This window comes from Dunckerocampus dactyliophorus, chromosome 4, assembly GCF_027744805.1.
Source record: "Dunckerocampus dactyliophorus isolate RoL2022-P2 chromosome 4, RoL_Ddac_1.1, whole genome shotgun sequence".
Lineage (NCBI taxonomy): Eukaryota > Metazoa > Chordata > Actinopteri > Syngnathiformes > Syngnathidae > Dunckerocampus > Dunckerocampus dactyliophorus.
In genome coordinates this window covers 2,627,405-2,644,804 of record NC_072822.1, presented here as the reverse complement: position 1 = coordinate 2,644,804, position 17,400 = coordinate 2,627,405, and the positions used below count along the sequence as shown (strand labels likewise).

At 39.4% G+C, this 17,400-nt stretch overlaps 1 protein-coding gene across 1 annotated transcript; it reads left to right on the top strand.

Moving 5' to 3' along the window:
- The first annotated feature begins 6,011 nt into the window (after positions 1-6,011).
- Positions 6,012-17,261, top strand: krt1-c5 (keratin, type 1, gene c5). Its single transcript, XM_054773355.1, has 9 exons — positions 6,012-6,137; positions 7,648-8,047; positions 9,364-9,446; positions 10,111-10,267; positions 11,722-11,886; positions 11,961-12,086; positions 15,375-15,592; positions 15,675-15,703; positions 16,463-17,261. Coding segments are annotated over exons 1-9 (1,296 nt in total). The 5' UTR covers positions 6,012-6,135; the 3' UTR covers positions 16,579-17,261.
- The last annotated feature ends 139 nt before the right edge of the window (positions 17,262-17,400 follow it).

The following is a 17,400-nucleotide window of genomic DNA, read 5'->3' as shown; positions in this document are numbered from 1 at the left end:
TCTGCTGTAGCAGGGCCGTCCAATGGCTTTCCACCCTTGTTTCTTCAGTTTATTGATCCTTTTTAATGCCTGCTACAACTAAAGGTACGTTTGTTTGGACAAATAAAATGATGGTAACAAATATAACTCATAAGAGTTGAATTTAAGAGCTGATATCTGGCAACTTCCATGCTTTTCTTGATAATAACCAAAATCTCTTAAGTTCTTACATGAATAGCTATAGCGTTGTGCCGCCAAAAAATGTAACTCGTATGAGCTATTTTTGTTGTCGTTGGTATATTTGGTATGGTATGGTATATAAACGAAGGTACCTTTAGTTGCATCAGGCATTAAAATGAACAAGAAGCTGAAGAAACAAGGGTGCTCTAATCATTTTTTCCATCACTGTATATATACTGTATATACATACACTGTATATATATATATATATATATATATATATATATGTATGTATATTAAAATGCATCTCAGCTTTGTGACATACGTAGGTGAAAAGGCCTATAATTAGCATCAACTTTGCTCTTTGCGCTTTTCTGACATTTTTGCTGTTTTTTTTTTAATATTCCAAATATTTCAGCGTTCTTCTTAAATAACCTTCATTCATTTTCTTCTACGTAATGCTACGATGTTATTCCCACAATATTTGGACTTTATTCCCATAATATTAGAACCAACCTAAGTTTCCAGAAGTTACAACTTTTTTGTCTTTTATTTTGTAAAAAAAAAAAAAAAGAACACGTATTCCCTAATATTTTAACTCTTTGCTCCTAAAATGATTATTTTTCCTCATAACATTAAAAGTTTATTGTCGTAAAATTGCGCCTTTTTTCTCAACTTTTTTTTTTCTTAATTTTTTGGCTTATTATCTCTTTTTTTCCCCAACTATTTCAGTTTTCTTCTTGCAAACATCTCACAATTTGGACTTTATTATCGTAACATCATGCTACTTTTTCGTTATTTTGTTTGTTTTTCGGAATATTCCGACTTAAAAATAACGCCTTTTTCTTTAATATTTCAACTTTAAGCTACCAAAATGATGTTATTTTTTGTATTTTTTAAGTTTATGATTTATTTAACCGGGACAATGTGCAAACACATTCATGTTTACAAAAAGAAGAGATGGTTTACACCACATTTAGCTATAGGTACTTTCCATCTGCAGTCCCATTTTGTATCATAATACGGTATTATGTCATTCTCGTAAAATTTCGACTTTTTCTTGTTAGATTACTATTTTTTTTCTCTTAATATTTGTGAATTTAGTGTTGTAAAATGACTACTTTTTTTCATCTTTTTTTTTTGTTTGTTTTGTTGTTAAATTATATTTTTAGAATGTGCCGCGGGCCAATGAAAAAACAGCTGCGGGCTACAAATGGCCCCTAGGCCGCACTGTAGACACCACTATTATAGTAACAATGAATGATGATCTTTTAAATGCAAAATAGTGTTGTTGTTTTTAAATATATATATTATATAATTCTAGTTCTAATGAGAGGGATTTTTTTTAAAGAGAAATATAAAAAATAACTAAATAAAATGAAAAATAAAATAATAAAACAAATACAAATAAATGTAAAAAAATTATAAAAAATATAATAAAATTATAAAAAATATAATAAAATAATACAAAAATAACAAATACAAAAATAAAATAAATAAATGTAAACTAAATAAAAAAAATGCTTGATGATTTTCTGCATTATATGTATTTTTATTTATTTTTTAATGTAATGTAATATATTCTGACTCGCGTCTGTCAAAATTGACTCTAACAAACAGTCATAGAATACACTAATTATATTGCACAATTTTCAAGATGAACACTAACAATGACAAGATTGCGTTGAGTTTAAGCACAGCTACGCCATAATAGTACTACAATTGTTATTCACTTAGTGCTTCCTGTACAACACAGCGATAATTGCAAAGTTAATAACATTCCAATTTGATTCTCAGCTCTTTTGTTCACTTTTAAAACTCCCTTAAGGCTTTAAGTTATTAGCACGTAAAATGGCGTAGAAATTACCCCAAGATGAAAACTTTTAAATAATAATAATAATAATAATAAATAATACAAAATTTACGAATGTATTCTAGTAATATTATAACAATTTCTTCTCTTAAATTTACAACTGTAACCTTATCAATTTACGACATTATTCTTTAAATCTATGATTTGTTGTTTTTTTTTTTTTACAATGTGGCCCTAATACTCCATCGTATGTTATAAATGTGTCTTTCATAATAATGAACGTTGGTATTTTCTCAAATGGTTTTACGATTTGTTGACAATTGACGTTTTAGAGGTTAAATTAAAAGATACAATGATAATCAATCAAATCAAATATTTATTGTGTACAGGAATGTACAAGAGTTGAGTCGTGACGCGTAAAAAAACTCAAAAAACTAGTCCGACTGATGTCACTCTCTTCAAACTTTGCTGCAATCAGCGCCAATCAATTCAGTCCAGGAGGAAACCTGCTCGGCTAATGCGACGCTGGTCCTCGTTAGAACAAAAGCTGCCGTCTTGCTGAGAAGACGTGATTATCATCTCCAGCACAGCGTGGGCCACCTGCCAGCACTACACATTTCACCCGAGTTCAACTCACAAAACAGCGCTCAAGGCGGCGTTTAAGCTCGTCTCTCCGCGTGCACGAGCCTCCCCGAGAGATAAAGCCCCTTCCCCCACCCACCCCACACACCATTTTGTCATCATGCCGCCACCATGATTGGCAGCCACGAGTGCTTGCAGATGAAAGCGGTCCCCCCCCCCATGCTAATGAATAGGCCCCTGATTGCAGAGCCGTGCGCTATAGCTCAATTACAGCACGGGCCGCCTAACGAGCACATAGAGCGCCGTGCCCCCTTGTCTCCTTGCATTCACGCTCGCTGATGAGCTCTCGCAACAGTCAACAAAAATCTCACTGGAAGATTGTCAACCATCATCCTCCTCCCTTGGAGTTTTTTTTACCCGGATGCCGCCATATGTGCGTCTTTGTGAACCGGCGTCTTTTTGGCTCGTCTTACATTTGAATATGGCCGCCAAGGTATTGTACCTCTCAGGGTGTGCTTATACGACCTGGTCAAAACGGCTGTCATGTGCATGCCAGGCCTGTAGATGGCGATGTCACTTTGTAAAAAGAACAACTGCTTATCCACATAGGTTTTTTAACAGTAAATTGCCTTTGGCAGCATATGTTTGGGTTTAGAATGTGAATGTGTGTAAGTAATGTACCGCAGTAGCTTATTTGTAGTAGTAGTAGTAGTAGTAGTAGATGTGCAGTTAAAACTATCGTGCAGAATCATCTATTACTAATCAACAAATCGCTAAATATATAGTATTTATATAATATGATGACTTTATAAACAATTTTTTTCTTTAATATTCCAACGTTATGCTCTAAAATTACATCATTTTTCCTCATAATATTACAATGTTATTCTTGTAAAATTATGACTTTTTTGTTAGATTACAACTTCTTTCTCCTTATATTTAGACATTATTCATGTACAATTACTGCAGATTTTTCAGTTTTTGCTTCATGTTAAATTATATTTTTAGATCGTGCCAATGAAAAGCCAGCCTCAGGCCGCATTTGTCCTGCGGGCCGCACTTTAGACACCCCTGGACTAGTCTGTGTGTGCAATATTTTTCAAAAACTAAGGCACAATTTTTCCACGATAATGGAATCATACAAAAACTGAGGTTTGACTGTAAACGTGTTTGACTTTGGGGTAAATGGTGCAGTGCCCCGTCAGATCCAGCAGATGGCACTGGTAGGGGGGAAAAATATCAGTTTAATTTAAAATCCTCTAAAAGTGAGAGACAATATTACAGGTCTCAGTGAGGAGTCAAAACTAACTAACTTGACATATGTTTGTAGCAGAAGGCGTTTTTGTTTACCAACATGGAAGTAATACAGTCCCGAAAATTTCATTGCAGCTTGAAACAAACCAGGATGTGTCTTAAGTTTCCAAACAAAGAAAAAGCAAAACCAAATAAATATACAACAGAGAGAAGTATACATTTTTCAGTGATGTTAACCCATAAGAACAGGGGGGAGTTGTCCGAAATATACTGACACTGACTTCCCTAACAATAAAATAAACAGGGAACTCAGCTGCAGGTTCTCACTTTGTACTTACGTTTTCAGGACCTGTAGAGCAAGGATGTCCAAAGTGTGACCTGGGGGTCATTTTTATTGGCCTGTGGCACATTCTAAAAATATAATTTAACAAGAAAAATTAAAAAAGAACAGCAAAAATGTAAAAAAAAAAAATGGCTGTAATTTTACAAGAATAAAGTCAAAATATTATAAGAAAAATTTGTTATCTAATAAGAAAAAGTCATACATTTATAATATTTTTTTAAATAATACTTTTGAGGAAAAATAACATAATTTTACTAGCACAAAGTTGGAATATTAAAGAAAAAAGACATAATTTTGTAGTAGTAATATTATGACAATCAAATAAAACTAATAAAGTTGTAATTTTTGGAAACTTAGGTAGCGGAAAACGTTATGTTACGAGAATAAATAAGTAAGTAAAATAAGCCAAATAAATAAATAAGTCAAGATATTATAAGAATAAAGTCAGAATTTCGAGAAGAAAATTTACAAGAAAAAAATCACAGAGAGAAAAAAGTAGTTATTTTACAAGAATAAGCTCATAATTGTATGAAAAAAACATTCATTTTTGGAGAATTAGGTTGGGGGGAAAGTTAGAACATTGTTGGAATAAAGTCATGTTATGACAGGAAAATTTACAAAGATTATTTAGGAATAAATACTTAAAGTAGATACAATTTAAAAAAAAAAGGGGGACAAAAGAGCAAAGAGTTCATACTATAATAATACTACTAATACTACTACTAATAATGGACTTTTTCAGCTGAGATACAGTTTTTCCTTGAAATATAAATAACTTCCTAGCATATCTGCATGTGTTGCTACAAAATATCAAAGTGGCAAAAGTTGCATCCTTTCATTTTTCACAATGTGGCCCTCGCTGGAAAAAGTTTGGACACCCCTGCATGTAAAGGCTTCATGAGACCTGTTCGCGGCAAAAGGCTTCTTAGCTTAAATGATGGGACACGCGGTGGCGCGCCAACTCTCTGGCTGAGTCACTGGGTCGGGGACAAGAGCAAACCAGGCATCCACGTGAACTGTGTTTTCATTATTGTTACTCAATTACGAGGTGTTTCTTCTTTGACGTTTAATGTTTGAATGTGTGTTTTTAGTTGGTGTTTGGAGGTATTTAGGTCCTTTGACTTTGCAAGTATAGAAAAGGAGAACTATGTGTGGTAAAGACTACTGTACTGTACCGTATGTGAGACACTGACCCAGGTCACGCAGTCCCGGTGATCCCTGGAGACTTAAACGCCGTCAGACGTGTTTATTATTGCAGTGCACTGTATCATACTGTATGGGGGTGGGGCTGTCTGAGACATACAGTAATTCAGATTTCTTTCAGGACATGTAAGTCAATATGTCCTCCAAATAGAACAGTCAACACGGCTGTGTGCGAGTGTTTGTGAATGCAAACCAGGTTTCCTGTTCAGCCGGATACGCCCTTTTCATTTCTCAGGGGTCTTCCCTTTCTTCTCATTCTTTGGCCCTCATTGTTCCTCCGCTCGCTCCCATTTCTCACCGAGCCCGCCGGGCTGCTCCTCAGGTGCGGGCGGGCGGCCGGGCCCGCTTCTCACGTGGCTGTTGAGGACCTATTGTGTTCCCACCGTCTAATGGAATCCGCGTACAGGACAGCAGTGGCCCCCTGCTGGACAGAGTGGACAATCTGAATGAGGATTTGTATGTCCTCAGCATGCTTTTGAACAAGATTAAAATAAAGTTTTTTGTTTTTTTTTTAAAATCAAATCCTGCTGACAATGAACTATTCTTCAAAGTTTAAAGGTGCACTGTTTGCATGTACTTTTTCTACCTCGAGGGTGTCATGTTGCATCCTCGTCCTGGTTGTTATTGCAAAGAGGGATTGGACAGAGACAGCGGTGTCTCCACCCCCATGGGCGGGTGAGAGAGCAGATCCTCTGCAGCCGGACTCACCTGCAAAAATCTGGTCCAGCAGCGAGGACGGCTTCTGGCAGCATCACACCAGCTATCGCAGAGTCCTAAGATCATGTAAGTGTTTATCATATATTGACATGATTTGAATTTGTTTGTGTGCTGAAGGAAAAATGCCTTTATAAGGCATGGAAACCATATTTGGTAACGTTAGTGGACTGGCCTTGGTGGAGGTAAGTCATTCTGCTTATTGGTTTGACCCTGCCGCTGTCCCAAAAACCTCAGTAATCAGAGAAATGTGTTCTCCCATTTGTAATGGATGAACTGTCCAATGAAAAGCATGTATTTCCATTTTCTCCCCCCTGAAAAACAAAAACAAGCCATTTTATTGACAATGAAAAGCCATCGACAATTGAGGGGTAAAAAGAAGAGGACAGCGTCAGGAATGTGTCGTCAATTTTTAGATCTGAAAAACACTGAAAAGGCGGAGTACACCCTGGACTGGTCACCAGTCAGTCGCAGGGCAGATTTGAAAAACAAATAAAAGCCATTTTATTACCAAAGAAAATGGTTTTCATTGGACATTGTACAAAAATGTCCTTTTTCCCCATTTGTAATGCAGGTAAAACACATATGTCCAAAGAGAAGCATGTATGTCCATTTTTTCCCCCTGAAAAACAAACAAACAGTGAAATGTCATTGTCAAGGATTTTTGGGTGGGCAAAAAGAAAACGACGACAGCGACAATATACAGCCAGGTGTTGTTGCTTCCTATTTCTAATGAGGATAAAACACTTATGTCCAATTAAAAGCGTGTGTCCCCAATTTTTAGATCTGCAAAACGAAAAAAAGGCATTTTTATTAACAATGAAAAGTTATTGTCAACCTTTGCTTTGATATAAAAGCGGGGGAAAAAGTCATAACACATGGAGATACGTGTTTTTCATAGCACAGAGACCACATACAGCCGTTTTTTTCGTTTCTCGAAAAAAACACTTATGTTCAGTGAGAAGCTTGTTTTTCCAATTTCTTTTTTCAGTTGAAAAACAAATAAAAGGTATTTTATTAAAGAAAATTAATTGTAATTGTTTTTTGGATAAAAATGAAAGAAGTCATAACACGTGGAGATACATGGTTTTCATTGGACATTGGAAAAAATGACATTTGTAATGCAGGTAAAACAAATATGTCCAATGAAAAGCATGGATAACCAATGTTTTTTTTAGCTGAACCATAAAGAAAAGCTATTTCAATGACAGAGAAAATTCATTGTTTTGTTTTTCATAGAAGATGTAAAAAAAGCCATACCATGTGGAGATACGTGTTTTTCCAAAGGACAGCAAAAATATACTGCCAAATTTGTTTTTCCCAATTCCAATGGAGGTAAAACAATGAAAAGACAAATTAAAATCCTGTACAGTAAGTACCATTTCTTTTTTCAAACAACAACAAAAAAAAACGGCCATGTTATATTTGCTGAACGGGCATCTTTTAGCTGGAGACACCAAGAAGGTAGCAGGTCATTTAAAATGGTCCGATATTTTGTGTTTCCTCATAATTGTACTTTTAAATGCAAAAATAGAGAAGGTGGTGTAAAGCTTACCTTACTTCTCTTACAATGACACAGGATGGCCTCAACGCTCTCTATGCGCAGCTACTCTGTTCGCCAGCCGTCCTTCTCCAGCGTGTCAGTGAGGGACAGCGGGCGCAGCGTCCGCTCCAAACCCCCCATCCCCTCCCTGTCCACTGCGGGCGCCTTGTCGCTGTCCCGCTCCGTCTCGGTGGGAAACGGACTCAACCTGCTGGGCACGGGACTTTCGGTCAACGGGCTGACCGTGACCGCCAGCGAGAAGGAGACCATGCGGGGCTTGAACGACCGGCTAGCCAACTACCTGGACAAGGTGCGCTCGCTTGAGAGGTCCAACACCGAGCTGGAGGTGAAGATCAAGCAGCTGATGATGGAGAAGGCCCCTAAAGGCCATGATATTGAGGGCATGATGGCGCAGGCCCACGCCATCGGGCAGGAGGTCAGTGTGCATCGGGTTTACACTCCAATCAATGATTTAGGAATTATCCTGGTAACAAAGGAACACATATATCAAAAACATTGGCATTAATAGCTGTGGCTGTAGGCAACCTCCTGATGTAGTATTCTTTTGGATGTAAAGCTCCTTGCGGTAGATGATCTGATACACATCTACTGTAGATACACGAGTTATGATACATTTCAAAAACTATATATTTTAAAAACAGAACGATCTGATGCGATTCGATACTGTGCACAACTGCTAGGATTCGATTCAAAACGATTCAGCGGTTACGTTTGCTGGTGTAGACATTCAAAATGAAGAAGCCAAATGGATATCAATTTTGGAAATATGAGCCGTTATTTTATTCCAAAAAGAATATACACTTAGAAACCCCACAGTTTTTGCATGTTTAAGTTGTTTGTTGCAAGCGGCGACTTGTCCACTTTGTTCGACGGGCCTTGAACGCACCATATAACTTTATCCCACGCTGCACAGATAGACTACTATACTGTATTTTCCCCCTTTTTCTTTCACCTCATGTTTGGTTCCAAAAGCTGATACAATGTGGGAATGCATAAAGGTAAGATTTGTGAAGATTTGATCTGGAATAATTTAGTGCTTAGCTAGTTAGTTAGTGCTGTCTTAGTTTTACACAATACATGACAAATAAGATTATTATTAATGAAATCGCTATAATGTACGTATGTTTTGCCGATGTGTTAAATCTTTCCCGGTAACTAGCTGCTACAGCTATTCAGATTAATTCCTGTCTTCAGTCATGCTAAGCTACGGAGCATGTGCACCAATCGTTTCGCCGGAAGCCGGTTTAAGAGACAGACTTTCTACCGGTTGCCAGTCTTGCGATACCCGGTGCATGTCTCTGCAATCGATTTATCTGAGGTTTCGGGGCTGATTCTTATCGATTCAGGAGGCTGCTACCGGTGCAGCCATATCGATTTATCGTTCACAACCCTAATTTGAAATATCATAAATGCGCTTTAAAGTGTTGCTATGGCACCTCAGTCACTGGTGTGAAACTAATGTGTTACACTTGCCGTACTGTTTCCAATGAACTCATCAGCTCCTTCCTCCTATTGCAACATTGGTTCTGTTGCTGCTGTGTTGTGCAACATGCTTTTTTAATGAATGACCATTTGGTGAAAGATTCCTTTCCTTTCCGCTTTCTCATGTACGCCAAATCCTGCTGAATCTTTATCTGGATTCTGAGGTAATGCGTAATTCATGTTCCCTTTTTTTTTTCAATCAATCAGTTCCGATAAAACCTAACCGATTCACCTTGTGGCGTCCCTCAGGTGAGGAAGCGGACTCTGGAGAACGCACGTATAATGCTGGAGATCGACAACGCCAAGCTGGCGGCCGACGACTTCAGGGTCAAGTGAGTGATGCACACACACACGGACGGATGGCGTTGGCCTGCTCTGACCCGCCTGGGAGCGTTCACACGGCAGCGCCAGACTGCCAGGCGATGTAAATGAATGACTTTTCCGCCGGCCTGCGAAATGGCAGCCACATTCCTACGGCTGCGGCTCAGTATGGGAGACCAGTGACAAGCGACAGACGGTGCAGATAGGCGCTGAGTTGACGTATTTCGCAAAGCGTTGATGGTATGTTCGCTGTGCTGATGTGAAGGACTTAGAACGCACCTTGGAGGTGATTTGTGGTGTAGGCAGCATAGTGGCAAGTCCATTTGAAACCTTCCATTCGGTCAACTGTTTCGGCGGCATCACCTGCAACACCGGAAGCCATGTTAAGACTACAACTCCCATGACGCACTGCAGTATACTAATACCAAATGCACTTAAATGCTGTAACTATAGCCTCTAATTATATTTGTTCAACTTTACTGATGATTTGGAGTGCATGAGAAAGTGCCTACAGCCACAGCTGTTAATGTCAATGTTTTGTTTTTTTTGTTGCCTGACCCGGCAACTGTTGGAGACTCAGTTTATGGAATAGAGGCGATAATTGGAGCATTTATGCTCTACCTTTGGGTTTGTTTTCATTGCCCCCAAAAAGTTGTATTATTTTGGTGGCTCCAGGTGGGAGGCGGAGGCCACCTTGTGCCAGTCCGTGGAAAGAGACTGCCAGGCTCTGAGGCGAGCAAAGTCCGACCACGACCAGATCATCTCCACGCTGCGGGGAGACCTGGACAGCCTGAAGGAGGAGCTCTACTTCCTCAAGAAGAATCATGAGGAGGTGAACTTTTTTTTTTTTTTTTAATGAACTCATTCAATACCAAACACATATTTATACTTTTTTATAGACTCAAATCCTCGATCCCAAAGATACATTAATACGTTTTTTTACGTTGAGAGGTGACGACGCAACTGCACAGTAAAATATGTCACTTTTTAAGCAGGTTTAAGCTATAAAACCGGCCACAAGGTGGCAGAAGTGCATTTGATAAGAGCTCGGCATGGATCTTTTACGTGTAAAAAAAACACGCTCGACAGCAAGGAGGATGTGGAAGAGCATGGAGGAATGTGTCATGCAGAAGGTTACGCATCGTAAGGAAACTTTAATGCATGCATGCGCACACGTGTGCACACATACAGTTTACTTCCAAATATGAAATTGTAAATAGTTCATGGTGTTATATTTGTAAATAATTGTTATTTTGATGTAAAACAACCATTTGTTTGTGTTGTTTATGTTGAGGTACTGTATAGTTGTTTAGATATTTGAGCTGTCACAAAAGCAAAACATATTTGTGTCACCTTGAATGTTATACTTGAAATGTGTTTTTCACAAAAAGCTGGGTTTCTCCCTTTTATGGTTGAGAACTGATATTTCCCTAAAACTTACCTATGTTCTACTGCTGATTACAAAAGAATAGAAAAGGGTAGAAACAAACTTTTTTTCTGATGAAAGACTAGACTCTAATCTTTATTTTGGTAGGTTCCATGTTAATAAAGCCATACAACACAATATTCTGTGTGCCTTGGAAGAGCTACCATATTACACACCTTAGAAATAATTAATTTAACACCCAAAACTGAGACATCAAAACTTCCCCCATCTGTAAAAAATGTTAATAATTTTTCCCAATCTCAATATTAGAATGTTATGTTTTTTAATGGTTGAAGATCATTTTTTAGTTTTAACAAGCACTTTTGCCGAATAATATGCTGCAAAACCCTGTCCTATGAAATAGTTTCTGACAAACTGTGTCCTTTTGAAAAAAGATCATAACAATAATGGAATGCATCTGTGTAACAACAATTCAGTACTTTGAATATGACAAACTACAGACAGTGGACAGAAAAAGGTCCATGACGCATCCCAGCGTGTTTGCCATTTGCAGCTATGGTGATGGCGGCTGGAAAGCATCCTGGTGTTTGTTTTCACTATCAGCGACACATCAGTTGGAACAGGTTGACACAAACCTGCGGTGTTTGTACAGTCAGGAGGCTTTCAAAATATCAAGTGGCCGTCACATGATCACGTGTGTACAGACACGCCTTACTGTATATCTTTCAGCTTCATGAAGAACACAACAGTAGACACACAACACAGTGCAATCAGTATGTCAGCCCCGTACACACATAAGGGTTCTGTCCAGGGGGTGGACATTAGTATTGTCCTCAACCAAGGTCAGAGAGAGTATTTGTGGTGATATTTAAGAGGGCTTTGTTTTTATCGTCATGCAGGAGAAGAGCTCTCTGAAGGCGCGTCTGGCCAACGAGCAGGTGAACGTGGAGGTGGATGCAGCACAGGGTCCGGATCTTGGAGCCATCATGGCCGAACTGAGGGTCCAATATGAGGGCATCGCGCGCAAAAACAAGGAGGAGGCGGAGGCTTGGTACCTGAAGAAGGTCAGTCAAGCCATCGTCCTTTCAAAAAGGAAAAAAAACCAACAGAAATTCTGTATGATTGTGTTTGTGTATAGCTGGAGGCGGTGCAGTCAGAGGTGAAGGAAAACAACGAGGCCCTGCGCTGTGCCCAAAGCGAGCTGAGCGAGAGGCGACGTTTCCTGCAGGCTTTGGAGGTGGAGCTCGACAGCCTTCGCAAGCAGGTAAGTTGAGAACAGTAAGCATAAGGCTGCTCTAATCCAATCCGCTTTTCACCAGTTTTACCAAAATCGAGCTTGATGCTGGAGTGAGTTGTGTTTGTCAACCCCTCTCTCCAACAGAGTGTGCGTGTCTCCAAGAAGCGCTCTTATGCACTTTATTCACGTCATATATCACATACTGTTGTGTGAAAAATGTTTTTTTTTTTGCATGTTTGTCACACTTAAATGTTTCAGATCATCCAACAAATGTAAATATTAGTCAATGACAACACAACTGAACACAAAATGCAATTTTTAAATAAAACTTTTTATTATTAAGGGAGAAAAAAATCCAAACCCACATGTCCCTGTGTGGAAAAGTGATTGCCCCCTAAACCTAATAACTGGGTGGGCCCCCCTTAGCAGCAACAACTGCAATCAAGTGTTTGCCATAACTTGCAATGAGTCTCTTCCAGCGCTGTGGAGGAATTTTGCAGAACTGTTGTCATTCAGCCACACTGGAGGCTTTTCCAGCATGAAGGTCATGCGACAGCATCTCAATAGGATTCAGGTCAGGACTTGGACTAGGCCACTCCAAAGTCTTCATCCATTCAGAGGTGGACTTGCTGGTGTGTTTTGGATCATTGTCCTGCTGCAGAACCCAAGTTGGTTTCAGCTTGAGGTCACCAACAGATGGCCGGACATTCTCCTTCAGCAGAATTCATGCTTCCATTTATCACAGCAAGTCTTCCAGGTCCTGAAGCAGCAAAACAGCCCCAGACCATCACACTACCACCACCATATTTTACTGTTGCTATGATGTTCTTTTTCTGAAATGTGGCGTTACTTTTATGGTAGATGTAATGGGACACACACCTTCCAAAAAGTTCAACTTTTATTTTTCTAGTATTTTTCCAAAGGTCTTGGGGATCATGAGGATGTTTTCTGTTGAGATGAGCCTTAATGTTGTTTTTGTTCAGCAGTGGTTTTGGAACTCTGCCATGCAGGCCGTTTTTGCCCAGTGTCTTTCTTATGGTGGAGTCATGAACACTGACCTTAACTGAGGCAAGTGAGGCCTGCAGTTCTTTGGATGTTGCTGTGGGGTCTTTTGTGACCTCTTGTATGAGTCGTCGCTGCGCTCTTGGGGTCATTTTGGTTGGCCAGACACTCCTGGGAAGTTTCACCACTGTTCCATGTTTTCGCTATGGCTCTCACTGTGGTTCGCTGGAGTCCCAAAGCTTTAGAAATGGCTTTATAACCTTTTCCACACTGATAGATCTCAATTACTTTCAGTTAAGTTATGTTTTAAGAGGGGGCAATTACCTTTTCACACAGGGGCATGTAGGTTTGGATTTTTTTCTCCCTTAATAATAAAAAGTTTCATTTAAAAACTGCATTTTGTGTTCAGTTGTGTTGTCATTGACTAATATTTACTTTTGTTTGTAATGTCTGAAACATTCAAGTGTGACAAACATGCAAAAAATTAAGAAATCAGGAAGGTGGCAAACACCTTTTCACAGCACTGTACAACAACATAGCATTAAGGTGTGGGACAGGAGGACACAAATGTTAGCAACATCGTGCTAGGTTAGCCTAGCTGCTGAAGAAAAACAAGAATAAAACTTGCTGCAGCTCCCACGTCTGTAGCTGACTGACGAGGAGACGGGGGATAGTTTTCTTTATTTTAACATGTGTTTTTTTGTTTTTTTTAAGGGCGGCCGCATAAATGGGGTGGACTCATCTAGGTAGAGGTGGGTCAGACGCAACATCTAGGGATACATATTACTGTTATAACATCATTAAAAAGTCAACTTAGCATGATAATCTATCAACCTGTTGGAGCTGTTTATCATAATTTATCAATTTATTCTTAAAAGAACAGGGCAGCCAAGCCTCCAGTTTATAGGTATTAGTTTAACTTCTTTGGTTCATTCTATATTCTACATGTTGGACTCCCTTCTGTGTGTGTCATGGACTCCTTGTACCACTTTGTGGCGTTAGTGTAAAATGTACTCAGCTGTGACATTCTGCCGCGCGACAATCAATCAATCGTGACTGTAAAGGTGTACGATGACAAAGAGTATTATGGTGCTCAGTGGAGCCGCTTATACTTCAATCAATGTTTGCTCAGCATGTGCACACACACACACACACACATACACACACACACATTAATCACAAGGATGATATTGTTGTGTTGGCAGTCGCTGCGCGAGTGGTGACAGGTTTAAAAGTGAAAGCCTTATAGCAGGGGTGTCCAAAGTGCAGCCCGTGGTTGTTTTTTTATTGGCTCGGGGCACATTCTAGAAATATAAATTAACAGCAAAAGTAAAAAAAAAAAATTAAAAAAACAGGAAACATTGAACAATCAGCAGTAATTTTACAAGAATAAAGCCAAAATATTACAAAAACAAATAGTAATTTTAGTAGCACAAAGTTGAAATATTTTTAAAAAGCCGTTTTTTTAAGTCATAATATTATGAAAAACACAAAATAAATAAAACATAAAATATTCTTGGCCGGAATTAAGCATTTTCAAGCATAAAAATGGCAAAATGAACAAACTAAATGAACTAAAATACAAATACAAGGCAGAAGAAGCCTTCTAATTGTGAATGTAGTATCCTACATTGGCCACTAGGTGTCAGTAATTGTTCGGTGAGAAAGGCACCATCTCTGATCGCCAGAACAGGCATTTATTGCAGGTTTAAATGATCTCACAACAGGCACTTTTGCGGGCCATAACCCACGATAAGCTTAAACTCAACTCTGAAACTCCAACGTCACTTCCTGTACTCCACACATCTGTCCGCCCACCACTAAGGTCCCCTGGGGAACACATTTACTGAGACACACACAAACAGGAGTTTTAATTACATCTTAAATGGCTTATTTACTCTTATTATGTCTGCTATATTGGGTCATATGAGTGTAAAGCCATTTAAAGCCACCATTACAATACACTGATGAGACAATAGCCACCGCAGGAAATACACTGTCCAGAAAAAAACAAGGAACTTGCCAATGTGTGCCAATGTTATCTTATTTATGCCTTACATGGCTTATTTTCTGTGCTTATGTCTAGTCTATTTGGTAATACAAATGTAAAGGTGACTGTATGGGTTTATTTCATGTCTAGAGGGCTCTAATAATGTTAAAAAAACGTATTTAGAAGGTGGTCAACAGGCTTTCTTTGCCATAACCACATTAATATTGAATCCTACGTGAAAAGCGGTATTACAAAAGTGTGAAACTAGCTGTTTATAATAAGAGCACATTATCATCAGCCTACCTGTTTTGTCGTGTTCCCAGGTAGGCGTGCTGGAGGGGAACCTGGCGGAGACGGGACACAAGTACTCGGTGGAGATGGAGCGCCTCCAGGCCACGCTGACCCAGCTGGAGGACGAGCTGTCCCAGCTGCGTCTGGACATGCAGCGTAACAAGACCGACTACGAGCAGCTGCTGCGCATCAAGCAGAACCTGGAGATGGAGATCGCCACCTACAGGAGGCTGCTGGAAGGAGAGGAGCTGTAAGGAGAAGACTTTGCATAACGGTGGAGCTTTGCTGCTAACTTACCTTACTACGTATGTTGCTGTGTTTTCATCCTGCAGGGTGAAAGAAACACCTCCGCCTCCTCAAAGTAAGTGGTACAGTATGTTACGCTAACACTTTACAATACTTACTTACACTTTAAAGTGCTTATCAGTATGTTTCTTGGCATTTTACAAAGAATTAAGCTGACAAAATCAAGAACTGCTTGATGAATATTTCAGATTTTTTAATTTAAATAAGGATTATGAGTGCATGAGAAAGTGGAAATAAAAACGTAGCCCTCTTTGACCACACGCTCATTTATAAATAAGTACATTACACGATGCAACAGCAACAGAACCGATGTTGTAATGGCGGTATGGAGCAAACTGCTGAGCCAGCATTTTAAACAACAGCACGTTTCACACCCACGGCTGGGCAGCAACATTTTAAAGTGCATGCAGAGGCAGATAACCACCCGTGATACTTTACATGCACCTGCTGCCATCTTGGGGAGTTAATAAAAAAAAAAAAACATCAGAAGGTTGCCTACATCCACAGATGTTAATGCCAGTGTTTTTTAACCAGGTGCTATTTAGAGACCCCAAAGCTTATTTGCTTTTGTAGACTGCACAGAAAAAAGGGCAAAATATGTGAGTTTCCCGGGGAAAACGGGAGGGATGACACTGACAGGTATGCACACGTTAGAGCAGGCTCCTTCCTGGTTCATGGATTCGCATCAGAATATGAGTTCTTCCTCGGTAAATGGGCCACCCCTGCACCTCATGAAAATGGGTTGCTTAGTTTTGGTGCAATCCCTGCATTAGTCGTCATGAAGCAGCTAAACTCTTTGTTTTTGGCCCCTCAGAAGACCCTGATGTGCGCACCAGGAAGATAGTCAAGGTGGTCACGCAGACCATGATCAACGGCAAAGTGGTGAATGAGTCCAGCGAAGTGGAGCAGATTGAGGAGCGCAAAAAATGAGTCAACCCGTCACCAAACTGGGCGCCTCCACCCCACAGAAAAGTGCCTTCTGGTCTGGGAAGAGCTTGTGTGATGTTTTTGAGTGCGCTATAATGCCAAACAGCATCCTGACATGCATAAACTGCAATTATAATGAAATGTAATAGTCGTAATGTTACCTTTGTCCAAGGCCAAAGGTCACATAAGTCCCCCCTTTCATAGCTGTCTCAGGCAATGCCTGTTACGACGAGTATTAAAATAGTCTGAGATTTTGAGAATAAAGTTATATATTTACGACAATAACGTCTTGTAACTTTATGTTACAGGCATGGCCTGAGACAGCTACGAAAAGGGGGGACTTACGTGACCGTTGGCCTTGGACATGTAGAGGGGCCGGGGAAGTGAGAAGGGCTAGACATGCGAATGTGTTTGTGCTCAACTGCTCTGTTTTGCTGCCACGTTACAAATAAAAGCTTGCCTGAAATAAGAGGAACATTTCCTTCCCTCCTGAAGAGTTATGCTCTGTTTTCCCTCCGACACGTATGACACCATGACGCCCAATTTTACCACTTTATTCTTCTAAATTTACCACTTTATTCTCGTAATATTACAACTTTTTTTCTCGTAAATTTACAACTTTATTCCCGGAAATGTATGACTTTTTTTTCTTGTAAATTTAAGACTTTATTCTGGTAAATTTACGACTTTATTCTTGTACCGTCAATTTATGACTTTATACTGATATTACAACTTTTTTCTCATAAATTTACAACTATTATAGAAATCTATGTCACAATTCAAATAAAATGTTATACACCCCCCAAATGTCCCTCCTGTTAACAT

What these genes read in the sequence shown, in the direction of transcription:
- krt1-c5 (XM_054773355.1), top strand. An exon ending in TCAAGAAGAATCATGAGGAG is followed by an intron (nt 10,268 to 11,721) that starts GTGAACTTTTTT and finishes ATCGTCATGCAG; the next exon opens with GAGAAGAGCTCTCTGAAGGC. An exon ending in TCGACAGCCTTCGCAAGCAG is followed by an intron (nt 12,087 to 15,374) that starts GTAAGTTGAGAA and finishes TCGTGTTCCCAG; the next exon opens with GTAGGCGTGCTGGAGGGGAA.